The 16,508-nt window shown below is 24.5% G+C and overlaps 1 protein-coding gene across 6 annotated transcripts in view; it reads right to left on the reverse strand.

Annotated features, from left to right (window-relative positions):
• Nucleotides 1-2,012: 2,012 nt before the first annotated feature.
• The window catches only part of LOC129612573 (filamin-A), a 133,779-nt gene continuing 119,283 nt past the window's right edge, over nucleotides 2,013-16,508 (reverse strand). For 2 of the 6 annotated variants that reach the window (XM_055526249.1, XM_055526244.1), the window contains 7 exons: nucleotides 6,096-6,236; nucleotides 5,850-6,019; nucleotides 5,454-5,693; nucleotides 5,224-5,388; nucleotides 3,739-5,158; nucleotides 3,446-3,652; nucleotides 2,013-3,336 (listed from right to left, as the gene is read on the reverse strand). In XM_055526249.1, the coding sequence (XP_055382224.1) occupies nucleotides 3,152-3,336; nucleotides 3,446-3,652; nucleotides 3,739-5,158; nucleotides 5,224-5,388; nucleotides 5,454-5,693; nucleotides 5,850-6,019; nucleotides 6,096-6,236 (2,528 nt within the window). In that variant the 3' untranslated portion in view covers nucleotides 2,013-3,151. The remainder of the gene's footprint in view (nucleotides 3,337-3,445; nucleotides 3,653-3,738; nucleotides 5,159-5,223; nucleotides 5,389-5,453; nucleotides 5,694-5,849; nucleotides 6,020-6,095; nucleotides 6,237-16,508) is intronic. The other 4 variants (XM_055526264.1, XM_055526255.1, XM_055526274.1 and 1 more) reach the window with 3 other exon arrangements.

Raw genomic sequence — 16,508 nt, forward strand, 5'->3', positions numbered from 1 at the left:
CAGAGGCCTTATTATGTATTTCGATTTTTGTGAAAAGATTTTCGTATTTGCAGAAATGAAACGGTAGTACTATATAAATTGACTACTCGTATTAACATACTACCTTATCATTTTTCCGAATACGAAAATCGTTTCACGAAAACCGAATAACATAGTAATACCTCAGCTAATTCATATTAGTAATTTCTGAATAAGATTTATTTTTCAATTTAAGAACTCCTGTAGCCCTTCGTAACTTCAAATTCATTAAATATGAAAAATAAAATGGTTATTAATTTTAAGTACTCACATTAAAAGAATAATTATGAAATTCATTTTTAGGAAAAGCGCTTTTTTAAAAATCATACTTTCATTTCTTAGTTGTCAGAATATGCATAAGGTCAACAATATAAATAAACTTAAGTACTCTTAAATTGGAAAAATGTACTTCTTTTCAACATAAATTTAAAGTTTTATGTAATTAGAAACGACAAGACATGCAATCATCCCAAGTTATAGAAAGGATGTAAAAAAACCTCTTAGTAAGCATCGTGTAATATTAATTAATTTTTTTTTAGAGCAAGTATACATTTGTAAGAACAAGTGTATGAGTTTTACGAGAAAGTTGTTAAAAGGAGAAAAAGATTGAAAATGTAATTTAATTAAAATGGAAGCGCTTTCAGAAAAAAACATCTAATAATTTTAGATGGACGAAAATCATATGAAATAATGTCAACATCATTTAGTGTTTGAAAATATAAAAATTTTCTCTTGTAATATCTGGCACAATTAATTTTCCAATATTTTTACTTCGAAAATCATTTTTAGAAAGGAGGTAAATTATAAGAACTTTTGCCTCAAATTTAATTTTTGTTTTAAGATTTTGATTCAGCTGAATTTCCTGAAAGGATTTGAAAAATTAAAATTTTGGAGTATTATTACATTAGAAGGAGGATGTCTTACCGATAGATACATGAAATTTTCTTTCTTGCTTTCTTAAATCTTAAATCTTCTTTATTTTTTTTATAACGAAAGTTTTTTCAGTGCAGGTTCACTTATCCTAAGAAATTTAACTCTTCTCCCAGTATTTAACTCATATAATTAACTCATACGGAATGATGACTTGGTAGAAATATAAACGCAAGCTTGAATAGAAGTAACATTACTTGTAATTTAATGAAATATGTATTTACTTTTGTCCTACGAATTATGACAACTCAGCACCATGAATATAAATAGCAGTTTTCTATTTAGTTTTTCACTAAATAAAATTGGGTAATCCTAAATATACGCAATCATATTTTATATGTACCTTGTAATTAAAAAAAAAATTTTTGCATATATTTAGGAGAACCTTTAGTACAATTTTCTCAAATGTAATTATGATTAAATTGCTTATAATTACAACTTATATTGCAAAACAAACTTGAGTACCGTGATATTGTTAACATTCTCTACTATTAAAATCTGCAGTTTTGTTAAAATAAATAAAGCATAAAGTTTAAATTTAATTTTTTTTAAATTATGGCTCTTTATACTTTTATTTCTAACTTTAAAAATTTATAAGGTACTTTGATTATAAGATTCTTATAAAATAAACTGAACTGAAAGTAGAATTAGTTTTACAAAATGTCAAATTAGTTTAAGTAAATTAAAATTTAATTAAATTTCTAGTTTCTTAAGTAACAAAATGTACATTAAACAAATTTAATAAAATATAGACTGGACAATGGGACCGAACTAAGACAATTTATACATAAATATGTATAAAAATTTTGCTGACAACTGTTTTACGATAGTTAAATAGATGCATTTTTACTGAATCCTAAAAACTGCGAATTTTTACCAAAGTGGAACAATATTGTCAATAAAGTCAGTTGTTCGGTAATTTAAATTCTATTTCTAAATAAGACAAGTTGATGATATGTCTGAATTTTGGTAGATGAACTTGGACTTAAAAATTGAAAATAATTTTTAATAAAAACAAGATTTTCTCATTTTTAATTTAGAATTTTATATTATTATTTATTTTCTTTTATTTATATGTATATATTTTTCTTTTTTTATTTAAAACTTAAAATAATAACATAATCATTTATTTTTAATGTAATTAAATTCTCTTTTTTTTTTCATCTGTTTTTTACTTTCATCAAAAATTTTGATTTAAATCTTTTATTTTCTTTTTTTGAAAAACAGAATTTCAGTGTGGTGTTGTTCTCAATTTTATTATAATAATAATAAAAATAATGATAATACAAATAATTTATGTAATAATCATTTATATTAAAAAAATTTTTAATTATGATTTGAATGAAAATTTAAAATTCTTTAAATAAAGCAAAAGAATATTATAAATTAGAGAAATAAAAAAAAAAATAACAAGAATATAAGAAAACTATTTTAACCTTTAATAGTAGCAAAACATATCATTTAGAATTAAAAGAAATTCATAGAAAACATACAAAGGGATAACGTGAAGAAAAAAATTTATTTTCCAAAAAAAAAAAATAATTTAAATATTATGTAAATGTAAAAAAAAAGATTATTTAATAGTTTACAACTACTTTAATGAATATTTTTTAATAAAAAATAGTATGAAATTTAATAAAAAATATTAATAAAAAAAAAACTGTGAATAAAAAAAAAACTTAACAAAATAAATGATTCAAATTCTCTTTTTTAAAGAAAACGCTTCAAAATCCTATAAAATATTTTGAAGAAAAAAAAAACTTATTGTGTTTTTGAAATCATTCATTTCAACTTGATTTTTATATATTTTTAAATATAATATAAGTATGTCGTTTTTAACTTTAATGGCATTTTTAATTCAAAAAAAAAAAAAAAAAAAACTCAGTTGCATATCATTAATTTAAAAAATAATTGAATTTCTTTTCATGACTATAATAAAGCAACAATAAGATCTCTGTTTTATAAATGAACTCTAAAATAGTAGCAATTTCATCAATTTTTTGTTGATTTCAAAATTTTATTCATTTTAAATAAGAATTTCGAGCCTTGAGAGAAAAAAAAATGTTTACTTTTTGCAAAATTTAACTTTTTTTTTTTAAATTTTTTTTTTTTTTTTGCAATATGTTCCATTATATATATATTTTTTTTTTATAATTTTAATATTAATTCGTTTATAAAAATTTTTTTCTTTTCAATGTCTTCTTTAAGCATCAATCTTAAATGGAGAACCAGTAATATGATCGTCACCCCATTTAATGAACATTATATATTCGCCACGGTCACGTACTAAATAATTTACAGAATAATTATTACGTCCAGTATGTTTGACAAAAATTTCTTCACAAGGTCCTTTCGGTCCGTAAATACCAATGAATAAAATATTGTTGCCTAAAAATATAAATTATATAATTGGTTAATATTTCACGTAAAAATTTTTTAAAAATGTTTATTTACAGAACAAAAGATTTATAAAAAAAAAAAAAAAAAAAACACTTACCGGCATCAGTTGCATTAATAGTAAATTGATTTTGTTTTCCTATATAGGCACGTTTTAAGCCCATTCCCTTGCATGTAACCTTAGTTGCATCAGATTTGAATTTAGGCAGATGAACACCAGCATTTGCTGAACCCTTTGTTACCTTAGCAACTGTTTCAACAATAACAGTTGATGTTTCTTGTGGACCTTCATCAGCCAGTTTGTCACCTAAATGGAAATTATTATTAAATAATGAAAAATATTACTATACAAATGTCTTCCATATTGTTTTACTTAAAAAATATGATATTTACCTCTACAAACAATTCTATGTGGTGAACCAACAATATGACAATTATTGTATTTAATGGAACAGAAATAATCACCAGGTAATAATGGTGTATATCTAACTTTATAACCTTCTTCAACTTCAGTACAATCCATTGCAACTTTTGAAGGACCGTCCATGGTAACAGAAAGAGTACCAGCACCAGAATTACATGTATTTATAATAAAATCAGCTTTATGACCAGTTCTTACTTCTTCTAAACCGCTGCCGGATGCATGAACAGCAGCTGGATCAGCAACATCTTTACCAACTTTTATTTTAAATGGTGATCCAGGAATATGTACACCGTTGAATTTTACATGAATTGCATGTATGCCATTTTCTCGTGGATAAAAACGAATTGAATATGAGTCAGCATCAATTGATTGATTGAAGCAGTCATCTTCAGTTCCCGATGGTGCTACAATTTTGGCATCTAATTCACCTCTAGCACCATTTTTACGCACTAAAAATTGTGATGGTGCATCAGCTTGAATAGCTCCTGTTGGAAATTGTTGCACTTCCAATTTATTTGCATCTCCTACAGCTGGTGAAATATATACTTTAAATGGTGAGTCAGGTATATGACGGTCATTGAATTTTAATCCTATACGATATTCTCCAGGTTGTGATACAGTATAAGCAACATCACATGAACCATCTTTACGATCTTTGAATTGTATATCAGCTTTACTAGGGCCCTCAACAGAAATTGCTAATGAACCGCCACCAGCTTCACGGGTCCAAACATTAAATTCAGCTGGAGAATTCACTTCACCACGTTCCAAACCAGGACCACCAGCTTTTACTAAATGTGAACCGAAATCGTGTAATGGACCAACTGTAAACTGGAATGGTGATCCAGGAATATGCATGTCCTTATAGCGAACGGACACGGTATGAACACCCAATTCTTTTGGTACAAAATTAACAGCATAAAGACCGTTCTCAACTTCAACAATTTCTGCATCTTCAGTAATTTTAGCTGGAGACGTAACACAGGCAGCTAAATCAAATGATGTAATACCAGGCATTTTAAATGTCAAACGGCAGTTGCTACCAACTTCAGTTAATGGTACAGCTTCACGTTGGCGTTGAATCTTTTCACGTTGCCGATTTGAGCCAGCACCAGATACTTTTACAGTAAATGGAGATCCTTCAACATGATGATCAGCGAATTTCAAATTAACAATATAATAACCAGGTTCAGTTGGTTTATAAGAAATATTCAGAGTTCCATCGTCTTTATCATTACAGACAATTTCTGCTTTGCTTGGACCTTCAATTGAAAATGAGAGACCGCCGTATCCAGCGTTACGTGTATCAACTGTAAAGTTGTTTTCTACATGTGTTTTGCCTTCCTTGAGAGCTTGACCGCTTACCTTAACTTTTTTGGCATCACCAACCTAAATAAATCATACAAATCATTAAATTTTATGGAGTTTTAAAATTTATTACTATCAGAATTTACCTCACGTTCCATAACATTCACTTTGAATGGTGAATTTGCAATATGTTGTCCGGTACGTTTAACAGAAACTTGATGTTCACCGACTTCACGTGGTGTAAAGGAAATACCAATGTTTCCACTTGGAAGTCTTTTCAAGAAACACGGTTCCTCTAAACCACTCGGTGCCTATTCAAAAGTAAAATATTAAATAAATTTATGTGCATAAATTTCGGAAAAAAAAAATCATTTACTTGAATTGAAGCATTCAAAGCACGAATATCATCGTCAGTAATTTTTCCTGGGAACGTAATTTCAGAAGATGATCCTACTGAAATCTGATTACGTTTACGACCTTCACCAGTAATTTTTGCACTAAATGGTGATCCTTTGATCATTTTATCACCAAAACGAACGGAGATCTTATATTCGCCTGGAGCTGTTGGTAAATATTGAACACCGACAGTACCATCCTTATTATCATGATATGAAATCTAAAGAAAAAAATTAATATTTTTTTAACAAGAAAGGCTAATATAGGTGTTTATGTAAATAAAAATATCCTTGAGATATGCAATTTATTTATTTTTTAAATTAAAATTTATTAAAATTCAAATTTATTTATATAAATCGTATTTTTATGTACTCACATCAGCTTTGCTTGGACCTTCGATTGCAAGTGATAAACCACCGGCTCCAGCACCTTTTGTTGAAATTGTAAAGTTACCTGGCTCACCTGTAACACCATGAGTTAAACCAGGTCCATAAGCTGTTACATAACCAGAGCTAATTGAATCAACATGGAATTTAAATGGTGATCCTATTTGAAAAATAAAAAATGCATATATAGTAATTATTAAAGGACCAAATATTTTGAGGAAATTTTTTAAATTTACCTTGAACTGATTCACCATTATATTTAACAACCAACTCATGAATACCTTCCTCCTTTGGATCGTATTTAACGGATACGGTACCATCACGGTTGTCTTCAATAACAGGTTTATCTACTTTTCCACTTGGCATTTTTACTTCAGCTACAACAATACGAAATTTAAAGAAATTTCATATTAATTAATTAAAAATTTCAAATATTTTTAAACTTAATATTTTTACATTTTTATTTAAAAAACAAAATTATTATTTTTGACAAAATAATTAAGTTGTAAGTAAATTGTATAATTGTAAAGCTCATTTGAAAAGAACAGTGCGGATCGAAAAGAACGGGGAGCGCTTTTATCCGAATTTGCGGTATGTACTTCAAAAGTCTCGTAGCTCAAGATAGTCGGAAAGTCGATTACAAAATATAAATCTTAAAATCGATTACAAAATATTTTTCGAATAGACAGACACAGGTAGAGATAACACGGCAAGTATTTAAAAACGTGGATAATAAATTTGTATTTAAATATAGAAATTAGTGTAATGTCATATTTCAGATTTTAAAATGGAGTCACGCCTCTAATCCGAATTCGATTTAATTGTAAGCGAAAATTACTAAATTCAACTGCTATCAATTGCGGAATTCAATTAAACTATTGCATTTCTGCATTTCGGAGTTCAAAAAATTTTTTCTAATAATAGCTATTCAAAAAATGTTACATATAAAGCTATGTATACTGAAAAGGTATTACATATTACCATACAATTAATATGTAACACTTTTTCGATTCCTCAATCGAATCGATACACTAACACTAAAAATTTTTGTCAATTATTCTAATTATTAAACTCTCAATGAATTCAAATTAAGTGTATAAAATATAACAATTATCTATCTAAACAATAATCACTCACTTAAAAAACACAATTAAAAAATTTAAAAGTGAATCAGTTTTCAAATTAAAATGCAGTAAAAAATGATTAGATACAATAAAAGCGAAAAACAAGTATAAAATCTGAAAACGTTTTACGTCTAATTTTATTTCTTGTTCATTTTTATTTGATTATCTTTATTTGAATATCTTTTTTTTTATATATACACCAGCGAATTAAAATAATAATAAAATAAAACGATAAATATTTACGCTAATTATGTACACTAAATTATATTAAGAGTTTTTAATGATTTTTAAATAGACAAATTTGAAAAAAAAAGAATATCCAAAATATAAAAAAAAATAACATCAAAGGCCAGGAAATTTCATTATTTAGAAGAAAAACATACACGAAATAAACCACTACAGACGTAAACATAAGCAGCCACCTGTACAATAAAAACAAAAACCCAAAATTAACCACATTTTATTTAAAATTAAAATGTTAATGTTTTCCTATATAGTATGGAGTAGAATTTGTAGTACATTAAACACTGAAATAAACCTAGCGTAGACTTAATGAATGCATTTCATAAAATGATGAATGGTTTAAAAATTTAGAATATTAAAATACAAAATTTTATTCAAAAATTAAATGAAAATTATATTTTTCAAAATTAATGAATACAATAAAAGACTTACTCTACCATGTTATTTTAATTTTTTTAAAACTGTATAAAAGTGGAAGTTGAGATAAAAGAAAAAATATCATTGCATAAAATCATAAAAAAATTAAAATTTAGTATAACAGTTAAACATCTAGATTCTAGAGTAAATAGATAGCCAAATCCCGAAAATATTTCCATTCAAATTAACAACGGTAACTCTATTAATGAGTCAATGGGTATATCATTTGTATGGAAATTTCCAAATGGGAACACTAAATGAATATATGCAATAGAAAAACAGATATTATAAATGAAGTTGAAGGAAGTCTAAACAATGAACCTATAGCTATTTTGTAAATTTTTTGAATATTTAAAGTATGAAAGAGTTAATTAAAAATTATTAACAAAAATATCCTCATTACGCCCTGATTATGGTTTACTTATATTTTGTAAGAAATTACAACATAATGACTTTGTATTTTGTAAATCGGTATCATAATTATTTATTCTTCCATAAAAAATAGCTGCTTCAATTCAATTAAATTTTAATAAGCCAACGTCATTTTAGCCTTAAATTTCGAAAAATATTATGTAAATTATGAATATAGAATTAAAGCAAGTTTGATATTCTCAAACAAAGAATTAAAAAATTAAGAATTATTCCAAATTATTTTGCATAATTATTTTTTTTGGAATTCGGTTGCTAATTCAATAATTTCCAATTTATATGGAATGAAACTGCTATTAATGTAAATTTTTTTTTCGATTTGCCTAAGTTCAATTGTAAAAATTGGATTTCAATATAGATAAATGAAATATTGATATTCTAAAATTAATAAAATGTTTACTTTTCATTACTTTGCTTTTATTATTTCTTACTTGTGAATTTTAATGCAATTAAATTGTTTTCAATTTACAATACAATATTTAAAATTACAAATGCGGTGTATTTGTATACGATGAAATAAATTTTTTTCTTTATTCCATAATTTATATTTTACAAACAGAATTACAAACTTTATAAATTTAATTATAAAATGCATTTGTAAAAATGAGTTAACAATCTCGCGCTTACTGTGCCTTAAGCAACACGGCAGTCAATATGAAATTTTAATAGATCACCATAACAGAAAATAATTTTACACATTTATTTTTGATCTCAAAACTTGAGTCACTTTATCGTGCTAAAAAAGCAAACAAAAATTACAGTTAATAATATCATGTGGACTACCAAAAGTGAAAGTTTTAAGTCATTTTCGTTATAGCAACGTTACACTTAAAATAGAATAATCGTCTCAGAAAGGGTTAATTATGGATACAACTACATCAAGAACCAACTAAACTATACTATGCTTTGAAAATTTTTAAAAGAATAGAAACATTGAAAAATACAAGGTGGGATTAAATTCCAATAATACGAGCATTTTGCGAATTATTTAGCAATAATTCCGCAATTTTTCTTTTGAAAATGGAAAATCTTCTTATCAACTTGAATTCGTCCGGCAACTCATTGAACATTTTTAAAGAGTTGTATAAGCAATTACTTCTCTGCTTAGTCGTCCTAAGAAGCAACAAGCTTGTTTACTACCTGTTTCTTATATTGTATTCGTGAAAATTAAAGTTTCATTGCAAAATAAAATTAAAAATTTTTTTCTTTAATACGTTTATTTAATTAATATTCGGTAATTGTATTGATAACGTTGTAATAAAAATTCAGAAAAAGAAGATTAGATTTGCTATATAAGATATTTTAAAATTATATAAAAGAAACCATTTTAGAGCAATTTTAATCAAAGAAAACTATAAAAATTGTTTCAATTAATATTTAATATTTCTGTTATTCTAACATTTTAATATTTCTGTTATTTAAATTCTATATGTTATTCGAACAAAAAAAAAAATTAAATTTTACCACCATTAAGCTTTTGATTCTCACAATATTTTTTCTTCAATTTTAAAATACAATTAATTACACTTTATATTTTATCCTTCAAGTTTAATGTAAAAATAAAAAAAAAAACTAAAAGAAGAAACGGGGAAAAGCATACAAAAATAAAATAAAAAAATTTCCCTAAAAGCATTACAAAATATCTTTTTAATAGCAAATTAAATTAATCATGTTTTTTTTTTGTTGTGTGTTACGCTCATTCTTTTGAAAATTTTTACAATTCCCCAACAGTTTTCATCTCTCAAAATGAGAATTCTATGCTCACGCGTTCATTAAATTAAAATGAAAATTCCTAAATAAATTATATTAAAAAAGCAGAAAAAGTTGATCATTATTCAACATCATTTCCATAATTATGCTTACCAGAAAACACATTCCATGTAAACATAATGTAATAAAAAAAAAAAAAAGGAAAAATTTGAAAAAGGAAAACAAAAACTCAAAGAGAAAGTATCATGTTTTGCTATCCTCTGAATTAAGTAAATAATAGGAAACGTGAAATTCATATTGCGGAAAAAGATAAATATTTACAACAGCACACCTTTTTATTATTTCAATAATAAAATCTCAGCGATAATATAATAAACTTCTTATATGAATGTACATGTACATATGTAAATTTTATAAAAAATATGCTCGGATGTATAACATATGGGAAATAACATACTCTTATGATCTTTTTAATATAAAGTAATTTGAATATGATTTGAGTGCTGTTTTACATGTTTATGAAACTGTAAAATTATTAAATTTTTTGAACCCAAAATTTTTGAATTTAAATAAGAAACGAGTCCAGTATAATTTTCTGTTTTTGATCCTTTTATACGAGTATAAAAAAAAAATAAAAATTTAAAAAATTGTGCTCGTATGTGCAAATTGTGATTTTTGTTTAATTTTTCTTGGGTTTTAAACCTTGAAAATTATTATTCGAAAAGTTAACAAATTAACATGTTTTTCATTGTTGTAGGTCGCCGAATTTTAAAACTGAATTTTTAACATATTTAAATTACTTTTAAAATTTTAAATACCAAAAATTTGTTGAATGTAAGACAGTTATGTCGAATTCAAGATTATCAAGTATATGCCGAATTCGAGAAAAAATCGATAAACTTAAACGAATCTTAAACGAATAAATATTATGTAACAAATAAATTGTGCCGTTAAGTAAAAATAAATTCGAAACTAAATCTATAATCCCTAATTACATAAAAACAAGTGCTGGCGAATTCATCAGCTCAAGACAAATCGACAAGTTGTCGAATTTGCCATATCTATATTCGTTTATGATATCAAAAATGCTTATATAGTCAAATGACTATAACATTTAATTGAGAAGTGATAATCAAATGCACAATTGGTTCATATTTCTTGTACTTTAAATATACTGCAATTCGTTAACATTCAATGAGCACTATTTGAAATGCTTAATGAGTAATTTCATTTCTAACGTAATTTAAAATTTTGCTGTTTTATTCTTGAATGAAAATTTTTATTATATAATATAAAAGTTGTTAATTTCAAATATCTTGTTTTTTTAAAATTTTTAAAAATTCATTAGGATTTTAATATTTTAGAGAACATAAGAATGAAATAATGTGAAATTCGTTCTCTAAACTCTTCTGTAAGAACAAAAATTTTCAAAAAAAAATCTGTTAAATTGGCAGAGTTCACAAATGAATAATTTAAAAAAGCAAAAACATACGCTGCCTACCCGTCTCTAATTTTATCATATTATGTAATATAAAATATGACGAACTGAAATTAACAACCATTGTTTTTAATTTTTAATTACAATATAAAATTCACGTCATATTCATATAAAAACTATAAGACCCACACATATTTACGTACGTCAAATCAACAATCAAAAACAGAATGCATTTGAAAATTATAACTAGGATCATCCATTTGTAACAAAAATAATTTTTAATCATTCCAAATATTAATAATATCAAATTTAATGAATATTTTCAGGATATTTTTAATTATTGTATACATACATAACAAATGTTTATAAGTAATTAAATTAATGAACTGATTAAACTATAATGCCAAAAAAAAAAAATTAATTAAGGTTTTGTTTTCTTTTTGTTTTTGGTGTTTTACAGTTTTTGTTTATTTCCCTTGATTTTATTTAATGATATCCCGATATAATTTACAATATTAACAAAACATAACAAAAAGGTACTAGCTATATACATTCTGGTAAAATCAACAAGTAATGTAAAAAGGATAATTAAATTTTATAAAAAGGATGTCATTTGAAATGCTAATTTAAATAATTTTCATTTAAATTACCTTTTTCAATGTATATGTAAGTAAATAATGTGTACATAATATAAGATATAAGTTTGTTTTGTTTTCATTTATTTGGATGAAATGATAAATCCCAAATGTTCGCCTAAAAGTATGCTCTTTTTCAAAATACAACCAATATTCTATTGTTGTTTTACTATAACATATTTGGAATTTTAGAAGCAATATAAAAAAATTTCGAGACAAATCGAATTGCAATTTAACATTAAAAATAAATTAATTAATTTTTCCTTTGTCTAAAAATGAAGAAAATCAGTACAAACATTCTACTATAACAAGAACCTTATCATTATGTGCCGCAAAATTCTTAAATTTTAAGGAAACTAAATTTGAAATTGAACAAATAAGAATTCAAATTATATATTATGAAGATTTAACTGACTTTACATTCTGGTTTTCCTTACTTCAAGAAAGTTATTATAAAACTTGTATTCAAATTCAGCATGGTTATAAAAATATTAAAATCAATTAAAAATTCGCATTAAATTGAAAAAATTTATTCTTAAGTAGGGGATGAAGTAATTTTCTTTTATTGAGTTATTCGCAGCGGCAGAAACTTTGAAATTCATTTAAAAGTAAAAAGCGTTTGGCGCAATAGTGCCTCAATTACATAATTTACAACTTAATCTGTTTTGAAAAATTACAAGCAAAACAAGTTATATTCTGTATTACGAACAAAAAAAAAGTGAAAAAACACTAAACTAAAATTTGAGTTCACATTCGATTTTAAATATTCGATCTAATGCAAGGAATGAGCGTTTGAGTCAACTCAGTTTTTTTACGGAATTCTATAATTTTGTACATAAAACAGTAGTGAACTTTAGAATATTAAACTATTATATAATATGATAGTTTTATTCTAGTGGGGCTTTATATTCCTGTCTCGATATTTTAACTGACAAAATGTTTTCTAATATGTGTAAAACTTTCAAAACATTTTCATAACTTCCTTTTCAGATAATTTTAAAATTTTATAAGAATGTATATTATACACCTATTAAAAATTTATACCACATGTAACAAATTCTCAAAGTAAAATATACTTAAAATTTATGAAAGAAATAAAAAATAAATGAAAAGATTTGCTCAAAATAATATTGAAATGAACATGCAACGAATTCAAATTAAATTTTGAATATACAGTTTTTAAACAACTCATAAAAAGGTGACGCTTTTATAACGTTACTTAGCTTTTATATACGCTATAAAAGCTGTGATATTGAAATTTCACACAAAGGAATATATTAGCAGGACCAATGTGTTTGATAAAAGTCATTGAAATTGTTTTGCCCTTTCTGGTATACCATACAACTTATCCATACAACTTCAACTGTAGTTTGCCATATCTTAGAAAATATTGAAAACACAGTACTGAAATTTTGCATAAATGAATATGGTAATTCGGCAATTTAAAGTCATAGTCTGTCTCATAGTCAACTGTGGCATATTTGAACGTACCTTCGAAGGGTATACTAAATTTGTCTTACCTTTTGTAAGTCTAAGAAATAACGGTCTGAGATATAGACTCAAGTTTATGTTTTTGATCAGCGTCGAATTCTGAGTCGATTTAAATTTGTCTGCCCGAATGTCCGTCTGTCCGTCCGTCCTAACGATAACTCAAAAACTAATTGAGTTAACTTCACCAAATTTTCATTGAAAACTTGATTTCGGTACCGGTTCGGGTAGCTGCCATATAACTTCAAAATTTATTTAACTATATCTCAGGAACTATAAAAGCTGTGACATTAAAATTTCACACAAACGAATATATTAGTAAGGCCCATGTGTTTGATAAATGTCGTTGAAATTGCTTGGCTCTTTCTGGTAACAACCATACAACTTCAAGAGTAGTTTGACCATATTACATTCACCATAATTTGGTATCACAGAGTTGACACGGTCAACTCTATTTTTTCTCGTTCTATGCATTTTTAAACAATTTTTTCGATCTGTGCTTATTTGTCCCATGTATACATAAGTAATTCAAGTAACAAGTTTTTCTCATGTATATTTCAATCAACGAACAGCTTAGTTGAGTTTTATAAATAAAGGCGCAGTTTAACTTTTTACTTTTTGCTTAACTAAATGAATTGCAGATATAATTTTATAACAATTTAAATATTAAATTTTTAAAATTAAAATTAAATTATTTTAAATAAATTCTATATAAGAAACTTAAAAACTAAAATAACCAGATTCTCTTTCAGAATTTTCATGTTCACTTGGTTCAAATTTTTTTGCGTTTTTTGTTTTTTTTTGCAAAAATATCTTCTGAAATATTTAAGAGCTAGAAAAAACGAATGTCACAAATTTTCCAACATTTCTTAAATATTTATGATACTCCCTCTATAGCAATATTTTTATATTTTTCAAAATATTCTACTTACACTTTATAGGTATGTTAACATAAAATGTACATTTCTATACATTTCAACTCTTAAGACTAAGATGATAGAGCGAATAATAAAAAGAAAAAAAAATTTAAAAATTTATGAACGCAAGTAAAAAATGGAACTTTTGATTTTTCATAAATATTTCATAATATGATTTAATGCTAAAATAAAAAATTATAGATTTATACTAGAGAATTTTTCAAACTATTTATAGAACATGAAAATTTATATATACACATCCTGCTTACATATTTTGAGTTTATCATAACCAAGTACAAATGATCTAATTTAAAGCATAACATCTAAGAATTTATATTTTTTTTTCTTTTTATAATGAGAACATTTCTATATATATATTTTCTATATTAATATATTTATGCATAAACTAACATAAATATATTTTAAATAAATTTTAAATTAAATTAAATTTTAATATGCAAATTATGAAAAAAGAAAAAAGAAAATTTAATGAACCCAACCATTAAATTTAGAATTTTGTTCCTCCCTATTTTATAGTTTTGAACTTTTGCCACTTACTTACACATTTTCTTGCCACTCAAAACTTTAAAATATCTACTGAATTACATTCGAAATAATAAAAAATATTAATTTAATAATAAAAATAATTATATTTAGTTTAATTTTTGTAAATTTTTTATGATTTTAGCATTCCTCAAGGTATATAACAGTAATTTAATGAAAATATAGAAAAATATTAAAATATAATTTTAATTTAATGTCAAAAATTCACTTGTACTCGTATATAAATTTTATGTACCAAAAATACTTTTATACTTGTAAAATCTATTAAATCCTAACAAAATAAAGTAATATTAAAGTTTATTGTGTTTATTTATAAAAAAAAATAAATAAAATTTTAAATAATAATTTTTTGAAATTCTTGAAACAAATTTTTATGTACTTACAAGCACTTATAATGAACACAATAAATATTATGTATTTTTTATTATTGTAGAATTTTGCATTTATTATTCTTAAAAACAAAAAATTCTTTATTATAATAAATCACTATAAAAAAATTAAAAATTTAATTACAACAGAATGAAATTAATATTTTATTGAACCTTCCTAATCAATATTGAAATCTTAATAATTTTTTTTTTTTCAAATTTATGACCAAAACTATTTTGTAAAAATTGAAAACAATTATAAAAGAATTTCAAATATTTTCCAGAAGTTCAAGTTCTCAATGCTATTTACATACATACATATATAATTTTAGAATTTTAAATTCTGAACAAACTTTTAAACTTTTACTTTTGAACGTTACAGTGCCCACATAATATTCAAAGTAATTTCTTTCCAAAATCATTTTAACTAAACTTTTCCCTCAGTGAATCTGCTAATGTACTTATCCAGAAAGTACATATGTACTCTATTACAACAAGGAATACATTTTTCTTCCAACTTTTGCACTATCGTTTAATTATAAAACAGAAATTTATTAATATCTCATTATTATTTGATGTAACTTCTCAGGGCAAAAAACTGAAGCAAAAATTGTAATTTTGGAAATATTTTCATTATTTGAAATCATTTTGGAATCTACAATCTATCAGTTTACACAACATCAAAGACTAATTATTTTATTTTTAAACTTCCTCAATTCCAAAAATAATATAAATTAAAATTAGTGGAAATTTAATGTTAGCATGCTATATATAATATCTATTCCATATCTATACCTATTCAATTTAAAATTTTTTTATTTTAAATTTTCAATAATAACATGTCAAAGCTCCCAATTATAAACTAGATGCTAATATGTAAAATTCTTATAATCATGTTATAATTTTAAAATTGGTATTTTAGTCGTACAACTATATCCTATAATGAAATGTTATTGTAATTTTTTTAAAAATGAAATTATAAAATCAAAGATAACAATCGACAACCATTCCCTCAACATACGAGTATCTATGCGTAATATACATTTATGTGGTGTTAGTTTTCATAGAAAATATTCAAGTTAATGTTAAATGAAAGGAATAGAAATCATGAATATTTTCAATTTATTACCGCTAGAAGTATTTCAAAAACTTTAAGTTATTCACTTATTTTAAGCATTTTTAAAAAAAAATTTTGAAAAAAGTGCTTATTAATTATAGTCTGTCCGTTCGTCATTCCGTTCATCGACATGTTTACGAAACTTATACACGCTTGAAAACGAAAAGCTGAAATTTCATATATGCATAGATCTTAAGTA

Source organism: Condylostylus longicornis, unplaced genomic scaffold (genome assembly GCF_029603195.1).
Source record: "Condylostylus longicornis isolate FDR11 unplaced genomic scaffold, ASM2960319v2 ptg000004l, whole genome shotgun sequence".
In the NCBI taxonomy this organism is placed as follows: Eukaryota; Metazoa; Arthropoda; class Insecta; order Diptera; family Dolichopodidae; genus Condylostylus; species Condylostylus longicornis.